The sequence below is a fragment of the Petaurus breviceps genome, unplaced genomic scaffold, assembly GCF_028583685.1.
Source record: "Petaurus breviceps papuanus isolate PSGF00001 unplaced genomic scaffold, PetGlider_PUasm1.0 186, whole genome shotgun sequence".
In the NCBI taxonomy this organism is placed as follows: domain Eukaryota; kingdom Metazoa; phylum Chordata; class Mammalia; order Diprotodontia; family Petauridae; genus Petaurus; species Petaurus breviceps.
This window is the reverse complement of record NW_027185798.1, coordinates 3,963,062-3,978,282: the sequence shown is the minus strand read 5'-3', so window position 1 is coordinate 3,978,282 and position 15,221 is coordinate 3,963,062. Positions and strand designations below refer to the sequence as shown.

General features: G+C 46.0%; 1 protein-coding gene across 1 annotated transcript in view; it reads left to right on the top strand.

The window, feature by feature from the left end:
* Positions 1-15,221, top strand: part of KLHL6 (kelch like family member 6) — a 34,478-nt gene that overhangs the window by 15,639 nt on the left and 3,618 nt on the right. The window contains exons 3-6 of the mRNA XM_069089410.1: positions 4,202-4,651; positions 7,124-7,361; positions 8,503-8,705; positions 10,781-10,994. Of these exons, the coding sequence (XP_068945511.1) occupies positions 4,202-4,651; positions 7,124-7,361; positions 8,503-8,705; positions 10,781-10,994 (1,105 nt within the window). The remainder of the gene's footprint in view (positions 1-4,201; positions 4,652-7,123; positions 7,362-8,502; positions 8,706-10,780; positions 10,995-15,221) is intronic.

The following is a 15,221-nucleotide window of genomic DNA, read 5'->3' as shown; positions in this document are numbered from 1 at the left end:
CAACTAAAATCCCACCTTCTGTACTCCCTCTTAATTCTCCTGCCTTCCCTCTGCTTATTATTTCCTATTTATCCTGTACTTGACTTGCTTAGTATATATTTGTTTACATATTGCCTCCCCTATTAGATTGTAAGGTCCTTGAAGGCAGGGACTGTCTTTTTTGTATCTACAGAGCTTAGTACAGAGCCTGGCCCATAGTACACACTTAATAAATCTTGATTGGTTGATTGAAAATGATTTTACTAAAGCTCAGGTCTGACGATGTCACCCTATACTCAAAAACTCCAATGGCTCCCTTACTGGAGCCCTTTAGGACCAAGCCAGACTCTGCCGTTTGGCATTTAAAACCCTTCCCAGCCTGACCCGTCCCATCTTTCTAGTTGTGCCACACATCCTTTATTCCCCTCCATTCTGTGGATCCACCCCTCTGGTCTCCTTGCTGCCCCTTTTATATACGACTCCTTCTCCCCCCATCGGACCTCTGCCCTGGCTCTTTTCTACACCTGCAATGCTTTGTGCCTTATTCTGCCCCGGAGTTTCCTCAGAGACTCAGCCCAGGGGATACCCTCTGCATGGAGCCTTTCCTTCTCCTGTCCAGAGGCTGGTGCCCTCCCACCAAAGTCTCCCGGTGCTTGCTTTATATGTGATCGATACACCTATCTAAGTGCATGTTGTTTCAATCAATCCACAAGCATTTATAAAGCTCCTACTATGTGCCAAACCCATTGCTAGGCACCAGGAATACAAAGCCATGGATGAAACGTTCTCTCCCTTCAGGGAGCTCATGTTCTGTTGGGGATGGGGAACAACATGTACGTTGTCAACCAGCAGGCATTTATTAAGCACTTACTGTGTACCAGGCATGTGCTAAGAGATAAGAATACAAAAACAAAGAAGGAAACAAGGCCTACTCTCAAGGCCCTTGTTCCATGGGGAACAAATGAGATACAAGGCATTCGGGAGGGAGGGCACAAGCTGTCTGACCTGTTAGGGTATAAGCTTCTTAAGGCAAGGCCTTTTTCTGTTTGTCTTAGGGTGCCTACAGAGTGCACATCGTGGGCACTTAACACCATTTGTGTCGATTGATTTATTGATACACAGAGTTACAAAGGCAGCGTCAGTGCAGGCTGAGAGGCCAGAGTAGGATCATCAGTATGTTTTCATATTGAGTTAAAGCGGCTGATCAGAAGCCAGGACCACAGAACCTGTGGGAGATGGGGTGTGGCTAAGTCTTTTGGCTACTTTTAGACTCTTACCCAGTTTAGTAATCCAGACCCCACAGCCTCAGAAGCAGGTGAAGAGTTGAAACCTTCCCGGAAAGTCCTTGTTCAATGAACGGACCATGTGAGGCTGGGACACCCCGTGCAGGCCCCATAGAGAGAAGTGAACCCACTGAAGGTGGGCTGCAGGTGGCCTGAAAACTGAGTCTAACTTATTTTTACCCTTTGAGCTGAAATGTTGAAAATAAATAAAGTCACAGTCTAGCAGAATTTGCCTAGAGACCTCGAGGACCCAAGACCTGAGCTTGAATCTTCCCTCAGATACTTGCTAGCTGTGTGACCCTGTGTTAGTTATGTAAACCCCTTTGAGCCTCAGTTTCCTCGTCTCTAAAATGCCAGTAGTCATAGCACCTGCCTCCCAGGTTGTTGTAGGAATCAAATTTGATAATGTGTGTGAAGTACTTTGTAGACCTCAAGTTTCTGCATCATCATCATCATCATCTTCTCATTAGAGGAGAGCCAGTGGCAGGAAGAAGAACCAGAAACAAGTAGGTTCAAAGGTACCACATGGACAGGCCTGGGTCTGAGAGCCACAGAAAAGGATCCTAGATCTGGCTGGAAGGGGGTGAGGGTGAGCGGTCATCTAGACGGACACCCTCATTCAGCAGATAAGGAAGTTAGGTTTAGGGAGGTCATGTGCATTCTTCTTCTTATCTCCCCCTTCCTCACAGCCCTTCCCGTCTGCCCTCAAACACACTCAGGTCTCCTCCAGTCTGCGGGAAGCTGCTCTGTCAGAAAGAGGCCATCTTTTCTCTGTATTCATTCCTTTTATTTTCTCTGTAGCATTTTGCCCTCCCGCACATTCAATGGACCCATTCTACCAAGTCCCCAGTTTCCATCTTATGGAGATATTACTTAGATTTCATGCTCAAAAGGAACATGTTCCCTTTGACCTCTCTCCTTCACCTCCCATGTCTAATCAATTACCAGTTAATAATAATCATAATTTATCAGCCACTTACTATGTGCCAGGCATTGTGCTAATTGGTGGAAGTATAAAGAAAGGCAAAAATAGTCCCTGCCCTCAAGGACCTCACGGTCCAACGGGGATAAGCAACTATATACCCACAAGGTATATACAGACTGGACTGACAATAACCTCAGAGGGAAGAGGCCAGCAGGAGTTGGAGGGGGGGCTAGGGAAGGCCTCCTGCAGACATGTTTTAAGCTAAATCTTGAAGGAAGCAAGAGGGCAGAGGTGAGGAGGACATCCAAAGAAAAGGCATGAGGCCAGGAGATCACTGGTCACTTTGGAGAAACCACCTTCAGTTGAGTGATGAGGCTGGAAGCCAGGCTGCAGAGAGTTTAGAAGGAAGTGAGAAGACAGGAAGTGGGGGGGCACCCATTGCGGACAACCAGGCGGTTGGAGAGCAGGGTTAGGGGTTGTAAGACAGAAGGGGAAATGGAATGAGAAAAGATTATGATCAGACAAAGGAATCTCAGGGTTCGTGAAGATGGAAATAGACCATCTGCATGCAGATGAGGCTGAATAGGGGAGAAGCCACAGGAAAAAAGAAGGAGGAGGTGGTCATGGGAAGGGACTAGAATGAGGAACTGGGAAGTTAGGGGGTTTGTGGGGACGTCCATGTGTTTCAGTCTCCTGGTATGAGCGCAAGAACTGGGGAGGAAAGACTGTGAGCCGGAGATGGATTCACTGAGAAAGCAGGGAGTGTCTTGGGGGCTGAGAGCTGCTACCAGGGGCGGGAGTGGGGGAAAGCCTGGATACTCTGAGCCTTAGAGGAGGGGAGGCCACCCAGTGATGTTGGTAGGGGTGAGATGAGCAACATTCACATGTCCATGACCACCAGTTGGTGTCAAACATTCCACTTGTGATTATCACAGTTTCTAAATGGCCAGCAGCCATTACCTAACTATATGTACATACACATATATTTGATACTGATATCTAGACAGATAGATGATAGTGAGATAAATACAAATATTTAACAGACGAAAAGGGACTGATGTATAATGATCCAATTCGGCCCTGTGGGAAGAGTAAATGCACTCCTTTCCTTCCTTTGGAGGGCTGAGGGATTATGGGTTCCACGGTTAATAACAGTTAATCTGTTCATTAGTTCTGCTGACCTCTCCCTCCCCCTCTCTGTCTCTCTCTCTCTCTGTCTGTCTCTCTCTCTGTTTCTCTGTCTCTGTGTCTCTCTCTGTCTCTGTCTCTCTGTTTCTGTCTCTGTCTCTGTGTCTCTCCCTTCCTCCCTCCCCCCCCATCCTTTGTTATAAAGAATGGATGGTTCTCTTGGGAGGAGCAGGTATACATTTGAAAATTAAGATGATGAAACAACAAAATATATCAGTCAATTTTTAAAAACATGTAAAGGGAAATGAACACTCCTGACATTCACACTTACTCCACACTTCAAGGTCTTGTGACTGCAGACATGTGGCTCCTCTTTCTGCCGATGTAGAATGCAATGTCTCCAATAATCAGCAGGCAGTCTTCCAGAATTACCTGACAATTCAATTTACCAAGCATGTATTTGGCACCTGCTGGGTTCCAGGTGCTATTCTGGGTGCTGACTCAGCACACATTAGTCACTTCGCCCTTGAAATGGGAATAATAAAGCCTGAAGGTGGTGGCCTGAGCCAGATGATGTGGTGAAATTGGAACGTGGGAACCCTCTAGGCCTTAGTTTCCTCATCTGTAAAATAAGGGAGCTGGACTAGATCGTGGCTTCATAGATTTAGATTTGGAAGGAGCCTCAGAGGCCATCTAGTTCATTTTACAAATGGGGAAACTGAGCCCCACAGAGGAAAAGTGGTTTGCCCAAGGTCATATCTAAGGTGTTTCAGTATCTAAAATCCTGCAAGTCTATGAGTATCTTCACGATCCCATGACAATCTAAGACACGACATAGGAAGGAATCCCTTTCCGACATGTTCTAATTGCATGGTGTTCTTCACAGTTCCTTAGAATGGTAGATGCCTGTGCCAGTTTTCTCACCGAAGCCCTCAACCCTGAAAACTGCGTTGGCATCCTGAGACTGGCAGACACACACTCCTTGGACAACTTGAAGAAGGAAGTTCAAGGCTACATCATTCAGAACTTCACCCAAATCCTCAACTATGAGGAATTCCTGGAGCTCCCAGTGGATGCCCTCCACCACGCTCTGCAGAGCGACGACCTCTATGTCACGGAGGAAGCCCAAGTGTTTGAGATGGTGATGGGCTGGGTCCGGCACAAGCCGTCCGAGAGGCTCTGCTTGCTCCCACGTGTCCTTGAGAACGTCCGCTTGCCCCTTCTGGACCCTTGGTATTTCGTGGAGACGGTGGAAGCAGACCCGCTTATCCGACAAAGCCCCGAGGTCTTCTCCCTTCTTCAGGAGGCAAGGATGTATCATCTGTCTGGCAATGAGGTGGGCCACAATCGGGGGCTACTTAGAGAGAACCAACACTGCGCTTGTTTGAGTCTTGGCTCTGCTGTTAACTCGCTGGATGATCTTAGACAATGCACTTTCTCTGTCCGGGTCAGGGACTCCTCCTTTATAGAATGGGCAGAGCAGGCATCTGCAGGGCCCCCTCCAGCTTTACATCCCGCGTATCTATGAATCTGTAAGAGCCTCAGGGAAATCAGGGTGGAACTAGGTCAAATATGGGCAGATGAACCAAATGTGGTGTTTTGTTTAGTATATAAGGAACTCCCAAGGAGAAGATTTCCTGTGCCAATGTAGATTGCCATCTGGTTTGCAAGTCATAGGCACAGAGAGTTGGGGGGTGTGTGGCATAGGGGATGGGGTGGATGATGGTGGGGAGAGACCCTGACAGGTTCAGTGGCTTTCGCCAGCTTGTGTCAAAGACAGAACTCAAACTCATTCTCCTGTCTCCAAAGCGGGGTCTGTTTTCACTAAGCCACATTGCTTTTTGCTGGTATCTTTATTATTTTACTTAATTTACACACTCGGATAAGGTCCCCTCATTCCTAGAGCTTTCTGGGCTAACATTACACCATCAGGCTTACAATAATTATTGTGTCCTGAAGGTTCCCCTTATGGTTGCCATGGGAGGTCTCAGATAACTTGTCCTAGACCAGGTATTCGGAAATCTGAGTTATGTGGAAGGTTCTGGGATTCCATTAGCAAGTTAGAACAAGGGATATTGAAGAATTGCTGATTGACACCTTGGAATACTAGACACCAGAGCTGGCCCTCAGGGGATGAGGAGGTATGAGGCCGAAGGAAGAGACAGAGGCAAGAGCCAAGCATAGCAACGGCAAACATGGCAGGCCTGGGCGTGCTAGGCAGGTGGAAGGGAGCCTGAAATGGGGCTGGCAACTCCAAAGAACAAGTGGGGTTTGATGCTTTGGATTTTAGGGAGGGAGGTAGGGAGCGGAGGGAGAGACTGCCTCCTAATAACAGGAATGAGGATGAGGATGATGGTGGTGGTGGCAGGCAGCTTGCTGTAGCAGATAGAGACCCGAGCTCACATCCCACCTGGGACACACACTGTGCAGTCCAGGGATCAAGCCGCCATGTCCTCTTCAGAGGCAGACCAGCCCATGACACCCCAGTCTCCGCCTTGCCCCTGAGCGTGCCTCCCTGCCACGTTGTGGCCCCTGCTGAGCCCCCTGAAGACATGGACAAATCTTTCTTTTTGGTTTGTATTAGCACAGTGCCTGGAACACAGTAAGTCCTAAATAAATGCTCTTTCAGTTCTCTTTGGGTTTCAGTTTCCTTCTCTGTAAAACGAGAGGGTTGGACTGATTTCCACCTCCAAGTTCAGGATCTCCATCTATCACGGAGATGATCTCCAAATTCCCTTCCACCATCCTATGACTCTGTGTCGTCTCTTGGGGTATGGTAGGGGGAGGAGGTGCAGGCAGCCTGGGCAGGGAGAGTAGGGTCCTAGGTTTAAATCCCGTCTATGCTTCTTTCTCCTCATGTTTCCTTATTTGTAGAACTGGGGGCTCCCATCAAGCTCTGAATCTCTAATCCTATGGAACACTCATGGTTGTGATTTTGACCTCATTTAAACCATGAGCCTGGTTAGCCCTCAACCCTTGTGAATGATGGTGCTGCCCTCTAGTGGCCATGGCTCATGATTGCGATAACAGCAAAGGAAAAAGAAGACCCATTCATTGCAAATCTCAATGTAGCAGACCATCTATCTGCATGGCTCGCACTTACAAATCACTTTACAATTTGCAGGATGCTTTACATTTTGGTCCTCACGGCAACCCTGTGAAGTTGATGTAATTATAATCCTCATTTTACTGATGGGGAAAATGGGGCTCCAGGAGAGGCTAAGTCCGAGATCCCCCGGGGCCCACTCAGAGGGTACGTGTCTGAGGCTGGACGGGAGCCCAGCCGGCTGTTCTGATTCCAGGCCTACCACTCTAGACTCTATGATGCCCTTCTTCAGCTTAACGTAAGACCAGGACAAGAACCAGCTGCAGAAACCACCTGGTCATTCCGGAAGTGATCAGCAACACAAAGAAATAGAAGTATGCTACTTTAGAAATACACAGGAGCGGGCCTTAGTGATACAGGTGTCTCTGACCCAGGACTTGGGTTATTCACCAGGAGTCCCACAATGTCCTGTACAGACCAACCATGCCCAATCTCCAGTGTGGAATGGACTTCCATTAATAGAACTGTCTTCTGTAATAGAACCAAGAGACACAGGTGTGAGTCTCCAGCTTTCTGGAGGTGAGAATCAGGGAAATGAAATGCTTTATGTATTTGTCAGGGCAGAAGAATGAGTCATTTTTGAATGAGCATTTTTTGAAGTGAGTTAATGCTCGTAGAGCTATTTGCAGACCTCCAAATATTAGCTATTATCATGACCATACAAATGTGCATTTTTAAAGCATGCATTTCTTTGGTTTCCAGATTATTTCAGAGAGAACCAAGCCCAGGATGCATGAATTCCAGTCTGAGGTGTTCATGATCATTGGAGGTTGCACCAGAGATGAGAAGTTTGTGGCTGAAGTGACCTGCTTGGACCCACTGAGGCGCAGCCGTCTGGAAGTCGCCAAGCTCCCAATTACTGAGCAGGAACCAGAGAGCGAGAGTAGAAAGTGGGTGGAGTTTGCCTGTGTGACCTTAAAAAATGAAGTCTACATATCAGGTAGGATGCCTTTGAGGGTGTTTAGTTGTGTCTGACTCTTCATGACCCCATGGACCAGACTGTCCATTGGGTTTTCTTGGCAAAGACAGTGGAGTGGTTTGCCATTTCCCTCTTCAATGGATTGAGGCAAAAAGAGGTTAAGTGACTTGTCCAGGATCACACAGCTAGTAAGTGTCTGAGGCTGGATTTGAACTCAGGTCTTCCTGAGTTCCCAGACATAGCACTCTTATCCACTGTCTCCACCTCGCTACTTCAAGACTGAGGGGCAGGTCCAGAAACTGGGATGGAGTCAGTCATTGCAGCCCACCCACCCCTGGTGCAGACACCCCTCCCAACTCCAAAGCCACGGTGATACTTCTTGTATATGCACCAGAGAGAAACTGATGAGCCCACAAGGTGCCAGACTCTGGAGTGCAATTATGTAAAAATCATGCAATTATGTAATATTTCATCTTATACATTTAAAGATGTGATTTTGAGAAGGGTCCCTAGGCTTCACCAGACCAGCTGCCCAAGGGCTCCAGGGCACAAAAGAGATTAGGAAGTCCTGCTCTTCTAGGCTCTAATAAGCAGACAGGCACTGGATTCTACCTTGTTCTCTATTTGCAGCTCAGAATCTTGGTTCAAGTCAATGGCAGCTAATCATCTATTCTGTTCAAGGCATTTAGGAAACAGACAAGGTAGAGTGGTCCTGTCCCCATGGAGCTTACATTCCGCTGCTACGGGTGCTGTCTGTTGAAGTAGGAGGGGAGGTAGCTTGGTACAGTCAATAATCATTTATTAAACACTTACTCTGTGTCAGGGACAGTGGAAAAGATATTGACTCTGCAGTTGGAGACCTTGAGTTCAAATCCTACCTTTGATCTTTACTCCCATGTGACCTTGGACAAGGCAGTTGATATTCTTAAGCCTCAGTTTTCTTATCAATAAAATGGCAAGGAAGGCTTAAACCAGATCTCCTCTTCAAGACCCCTTCTGGCTTGGGATCCATGAGTTTATGCGATATAGTGCCTCAAAAGCAAAATCATGTGTGTTATAGTTTTCAAGTCTTATTTCCATCACTGGACCAAAGTTCTCATTGATTGGACATAGAGCTTTAAAGCTTTCTCCTACAATACCCCATGTCTTCTTTCCACTGCAGGTGGTAAGGAAACACAACGGGATGTCTGGAAATATAATTCTTCCATCAACAAGTGGATCCAAATCGAGTATTTAAATTTTGGCCGATGGAGACACAAGATGGCGGTTCTAGGTGGTAAAGTCTACGTCATTGGAGGCTTCGATGGTCTACAGAGAATTAATAATGTGGAAACATATGACCCTTTTCATAATTGCTGGTCAGAGGTAGAGTCTAGATGTTTTATCCTGCTATATTTTAAAATTTCTTTGCCTTAAATAATTCTTTAACTCCTTTTGTTCCACCTTTGCCTTCCCATTTTGGGCTATCTTTCTTGTTGCTAGAAGGTCAGGGATGTGGCTAGTCACTCACCATCTATACCCTTTCCTTCAGGATGTGGTGATAGCAACACCCACTGAGGGAAATCTTTTAGATGCCAACAGAGAATGGACAGTATCATGGGCTTGTCCACAAGGCATTCTCTTATCCTCTGTCTTCTTTTGCTTGTCATTTGGTGTATTTGTACTCGGACATGGCATTAGACGGTGTGGTTTGGTGATTAGAGGGTTAGAATCTGAGCCAGGGAGACCTGAGAGTCAAAATCTTCCTTCAAAATTTTACTAGTTGTGTGACCTTGGACAAGTCAGTAACTCTGAAGGTCTCAGTTTCTTCATCTGTAAAATCATCCCTCAGTTAATCATTTATATAACCTAAGGTCAAAGAGCAAAGCCAGAAGGAACCTCAGAGGCCATCAGGTCTGACCCCTGAGTCATATACGAGGAAGCTGAGACCCAGGGAGGTTTAAATGATTTGTAGATAAAAAGCAGAGTTGGGATTTGATCCTAAGCCCTGTGTCATTTCCTTTTTCCCATTCAGCAAAATGACATCCACGATTTGTGACACTCAGTGATAGTGACAAAAGCCATTATATCTCATTTACTGTAAAACGGGAACAAAAACTGAAACATGGAAAAACTCCAAATCTGACAGTTTTGGGAGAGTGGTGCCCCTGGCCACAATGGGGCATTGCCCTTGGAGTCAGGAAGACAGAAGAGCTGCATGGTCCTGGGGCAGGGGGGTGAGCTCCCTGTGCCTCAGTTTCTTTATTTGTAAAAAGAGGAGGTTGCCCTTCCAGCTCCAAATCTAAGGTCCTGTGATGTCCAGAGAGTCACAGGACTGGGGAAGGAGGGAGAAGGGCAGAGAACAATATGTCCCTAAGCCACCTGGTAGCCTGGTAGTGCTTGACCCTGCTTAATGGAGAGCCTTGTTATGGACCAGAGGACAAGGGACTTCAGAGGCCATCTCTTCCCTCTCAGGACTAGATGAGGAGGCTGAGGCCTAGGGAGGTTAAGTAACTTGCCCAAAGTCACGCAGGTAGGATGGGATTTGACTCTGCCATGTAAGAGAGGCTGCTTGGACTGAAAAGAGAAGGCCTGAATTGTTGAGTGGGGTGGAGGAGAGAACATGTTGACTTTGTGCCATTGCCATGAATCCTTATTTGTGGGGACAGCTTTTTTTTTTGATATGGCCTTGAGTATATACTCCCAGAAGTCTGTGCAGAGCCAATGACTCATTGGACTGAGGCTGGGAAAGGATTCCTAGGTGAGAACAAGGAAAAACTGTTTTGTCTCTACTGGGTTTAGGGTGTGTCTGTCAGCTCAGCTCATGGCACCGCCCTAGAGATCCAGGAAGAAAGGAGGCAGGTAGAAGCAATGGGGGATGGCAGGAAGGACACTAGCTCTGGAGTCCAAGGTCTTGGGTTCAAATCCCACAAGTGACCATCAATGAGTCACTTAACTACAGTGGGCCTCAGTTTCCTCCTCTGTAAAATGATGAAGTTGGTCTTGATGGCCTCCAAAAGTCTCTTTCAGATCTAAATGGATGATCCTTTGGTCTCTTTGGGCCTGAGCTTCATCCTCTGAGAGATGAGGGATGCTTTCCTGAGTCACTAGGAGATGCTGGTAGTCTTATCTGAAGAGGCAGAGCCAAGACGGATATCTCAGTTTCTGAGGCTGCTTCAGTCCTTTGATTTTTAGGGTCACAGACCTAGAATAGTACAGAAGGACCATCGAAGGCTGCCTCATTTAGTAGGTGGGAAAATGGAGGCCTAGGGTAGTGTGAAGGGGCAGAACCGAGATTCTCCTTCTCCAAGTCCTTCAGCCATCTCCCCACTGCCTCACACCCTTCTCTCTGATGTGCTGGAGTGAAAGAGTAGGGGGAGTGGGGAGGGGATTGGGGAGCCGGGCTGACCTGTCACCTTTGGTGCTGACACGGCCATCTCGCTTCCTCTCCTGGGGTCTAGGCAGCCCCTCTTTTAATCCACGTGAGCTCCTTTGCCGCTACCAGCCATAAGAGGAAGCTGTATGTGATTGGGGGAGGACCCAATGGAAAATTGGCAACGGACAAGACTCAGTGTTACGACGCTTCAGCCAACAAGTGGTGCTTGAAGTCATCAATGCCGGTGGAGGCCAAATGCATCAATGCTGTCAGCTTCCGGGACCACATCTACGTTGTTGGTGAGTGGGTGGTCAGGGAGCTTTCACAACATCGACGGCCAATGAGGGTCAGAAACCTTGAGCCAAAGAAAGGCCTGGAACCCGTCTTGTCCAGGCCCCTCATTCTACTGGTGAGGAAGGCGGAGTGAAGTGACTTGCCCAAAGTCACCCAAGTAGCAAGCATTCGAACCCAGGCCTTCTGACTCTAGGGTCTGTACTCTTCCTCACCATATCACACTGACCATGGGGAAAGCATGGATCCTAGATCTGGATCTGGAAGACGCTTCAGAGGTCAGCCTGATCATTTGATTCAGCCAATTCTATGAATGGGAATTGTTTTTTTCATTAGTTAGTTAAAAAAATAACAGTTTAAACCTACATAGCACACTGTGATTTGTAAAGTACTTTAATACATCATAGCACCCAATGTCCTGTTCTCAGGTCTGCCTCGCTGGCCCCCGTCTCTCTGCTGACCTCCAGTCTCCCATCTCCATCTGGATTTCCAGTAGCCATCTCAAACTTAGTTAACGAGAATTGTTTTGTCTTTCTTTTTGTTTCTCCTGCAAATTTTGATGAACTGAAAGTCTGTTTGCTGTGACGTTAACCTCATATGACTAAAAGATGTCCCATGGGATGTGAAAATTTACTTAAAACCTTAAATATTCCTTAGATAAGAAGCCAGAGGAAGGATCTCAACTGTCCTTGACTCCTTGGTGACATGGAAGTCTTACTGCTCAATTAGCTTATTTATGAACCTTCTAAATGTAGTTTAATCTGCAGCCTGACTTAGGTCATCTGGAGAGCTTGATCAAATGTGTTTCCTTAGGGGATGCATGAAATGATGACTTTTCAAGTCTGCTCAGTTTGCACGACGTTGAAGGAAGCATAGGATTATGAATCTCTTTTCTTGAATTTTTATGGCCTAAGAAGGAGTGTATGAGACTGCAATATTTAAATGAATTCTTTCTACATCACTTGGATGTAGGATGGCATGTGAGAAGGCTTGTTAGAATCCTAATGATTGTTCAAGTTTTCTCTGAGGCCTCAATCTGTGCTTGAGCATAATAATAAAACGTAGGTTTTCCCCTCTATAATTTCCATTGTGGTAAATATATTTTGGCAGCAAAATACTTACCACATGAACTCAGAGAGGAGATATTTATCCCATAACACTCAATATGTCTAAAACAGAACTTATTATCTATCCCCCGAGATCCTTCTCCCACCTTCCTTATTACCGTATGGGGTAACACCATCTTCCCGTTCCCTTGGACTCTCAGCCTGGGTGTTGTCCTGGTCTCCTTGCCATCGCTCATCCCCCCATCCAAACTGTTGCCAAGGCCTGTGATTGTACCTATGCAACATCTCCTGAATATGTCGTCTTCTCCCCTCTGACACTGCCACTGCTCACTCACTCAATCCATAAATATTTATTCAACACCTACTGTGTGCTAGGTCTTGTTCAGGCTCCTATCACCCAGTCCTAGACTATTGCACTAGCCTACTGGGGGGGGGGGCTCCCCGGCTCCAGTCTCTCTAATCCCTTCTCTGTTCACCCACCCCATTTTCCCAGATTGGTAGCTCTCCCCAGTACTCTCTCTTTCTCTCTCGCTCTCTCTCTCTCTCTCTCTCACACACACACACACACACCTCAATTCACCCCTACCCTGACCCATTCAATGAATTCCAGGTTCTCCTTATCACCTCCGGGATCCAATAGAAAATCTGTTTGACCTGGAAAGCCCTTCACAACCAAGAGCCGCTTGTCTTCCCAGTCTTCTCACACCTTACTCCCCAGTATGTCCTCTTTGTATCCAGGGACACTGGCCTCCTGGCTGTTCTAAGAAGAAGACCCTCCATCTCTCTGCTCTGTGTTCTCTCTGGCTTTCTCCAATCTCTGGAACACTCTCCCTCCTCTGCTTTGACTCCTGCTCTGCCTGGCTTCCTTTAAGTTCCAACTAAAATCTCCCCTTCTCCAGGAAGCCTCCCCTCTTCATTCCAGTGCTTTCCCTCTGTTAATCATTTCCTATTTCTCCTGTCCATAGCTCATTCTGAATGCATTTGTTTACATGCTGTCTTCCACATCCCCAGTGTTTAGTACAGTGACTGACACATAGTATATACGTATTACTTATAAGTATTACAAATATTACTGTAAGTATTACAAATACTTAATAAGTATTTGTTGATTGATTAATTAAGTCACCATAGCCCATTTTACAGATGAGGAAACTAAGGTCCAGGAGGGCCCTTTGATTTTATTCCTTCCCTGTGACACAGAGGAAAGAGCATGGACATAGGAATGAATAGACCTTGGCTCAAATCCTCCTCTGATGGTAACTACCTGCGTGACCTTGGGCAAATCACTGAAGTTATCTCAGCCTCAGTCTCCCCATCAGTGGAATGAGGGGTTGGATTAGATGACTTCTGAGGGCCTTTCCAGCTATCAGTATGGGAGTGTCATGACCAATAAATCTTAAAATCAGGACTTCTGACTCAAAGTTGAGACTTTTCTTTTAGGTTGGTATTATAACATTTATTAAAATAATGCTGTGGGTTAATAGAAATGGCAAAGAACCAAAGAATTAAAATGAAAGCTATGGAAAATTCCAACTAAAGCCTTAATATGTCTAATGTATTCATTCACTAGCTAACTAAGAGCCCAAGAAAGCTCTCAATATAATTTAGTACAGGAAAACCATTGGCAATTTTCAGTTCTCAAAATTGTGGGGTTTGCATTTTGTATTCTTTTCTCAATCAGGAAAAAATATTATTTTTGCGTGTTATATAACATATATGAAAAATATACTATGAACCTGTAGCAATGACTATAAACAGGTTATCTTGCATGTTTTCCATTACCAATAGACTGGTTATGGTACATACAGAGCATGAAATTACTAAGATAATAAGGAATAGACAAAATCCATGTCAGCTTCATGGTAACTAACATACAACCAGCACTCCCATCTATCTACTCTAAAAAATGACATGATACAGTAAGGAAAAAAGCCTTAAACTACATATTTTAAAAAGAAATAAATTCAACAAAGAATGCTAATACCGAGAACTAAGACATTCAGAGATTTCTAAAGTCCTGCTTTTTTTCGTTGATCCAAAAGTCTGTCAAAGTTTTCAAAAGAGTGTTTAGAGCAAACGTTACTCATAAATATCACAATTGTATTTTATACTCTTACAAAGTCTAGACTCTTAAAAGAATAAAAGTTTCATGGGTGTCCATTGCTTTCTGCAGTCCCATGCTTCTTCTTGCCCAAAGCACCAAAGCCGACCGATATGGTGACTTTACCTAATAGTGTATGCACCATTCCACACTTCTAGTCTCCTGCCTCTCTATTGAGAACAGGGGTGTCTAGTCATCATCTGCAGCCCAGGGCCTCTGGTCTAAGACAAGCTGCCGGGACTCTCTTACATTTACTGAGCGCATAGCTGGGGCCAAGAGCTAAGGAATATTCAGAGGAAATTCAAGGTGTGGTCCCTGCTTGAGAGGAGCAGACAATTTAGGTGTGGAGGTGAAGAAGCCATACGGACGCCTTGGACACAAGTCTATGCTATGGATAGACTTGTGTAAAATGTAGATCGGTTGATTGATTGTTAGTGTGAAAGTAGGGACCAAGGGTCATCTTTCCTTAGCACATAGTGGTGTGACTGCATAATAGATATTGAATGAACGAATGACTGAGCCCCAGATCTGGAGGCAGAATCCTGAGGGACTTGGTGCACATCATTCACCTATTTGGGCCTCAGTTTCCTCACTTGTAGAAGGAGGGAGTGGACTAATCAGCCTCTAAGGTCCTGTCCAACTCTATAATTCCTCTGAGTCCAGAGTAACTTCTTGCCTTGTCTATAAATTCCTTGCCCAACTTCCCAGACAAATGGCCCATGAAATGCTGAACATTTAGCTGGAGCCTGGGATACACGAAGGGGCATGGGGTGAGAGAAATTTGCAAATATTGGTTATGCAGATTTTCCCATTGCTGGGAATGGGCTTTTCCACTCCTTCACCTCTTATCTGCCTTTGTGTGAACTGCCAGAGCACCTTAAGGACCCCTGACCCTTGTCATATGCTCTGCCTTTATAGCCTCAGAATACCCAGGCCTTTCCATTCACCCTGCTGCTGAGCCCTCTTAAATGTGTTGACTCCCTCCATTAGTAGTGAACCCTTTTCATTCCCTCCCCTCACCCTTCCTTCCTTCCTTCCTTCCTTCCTTCCTTCCTTCCTTCCTTCCT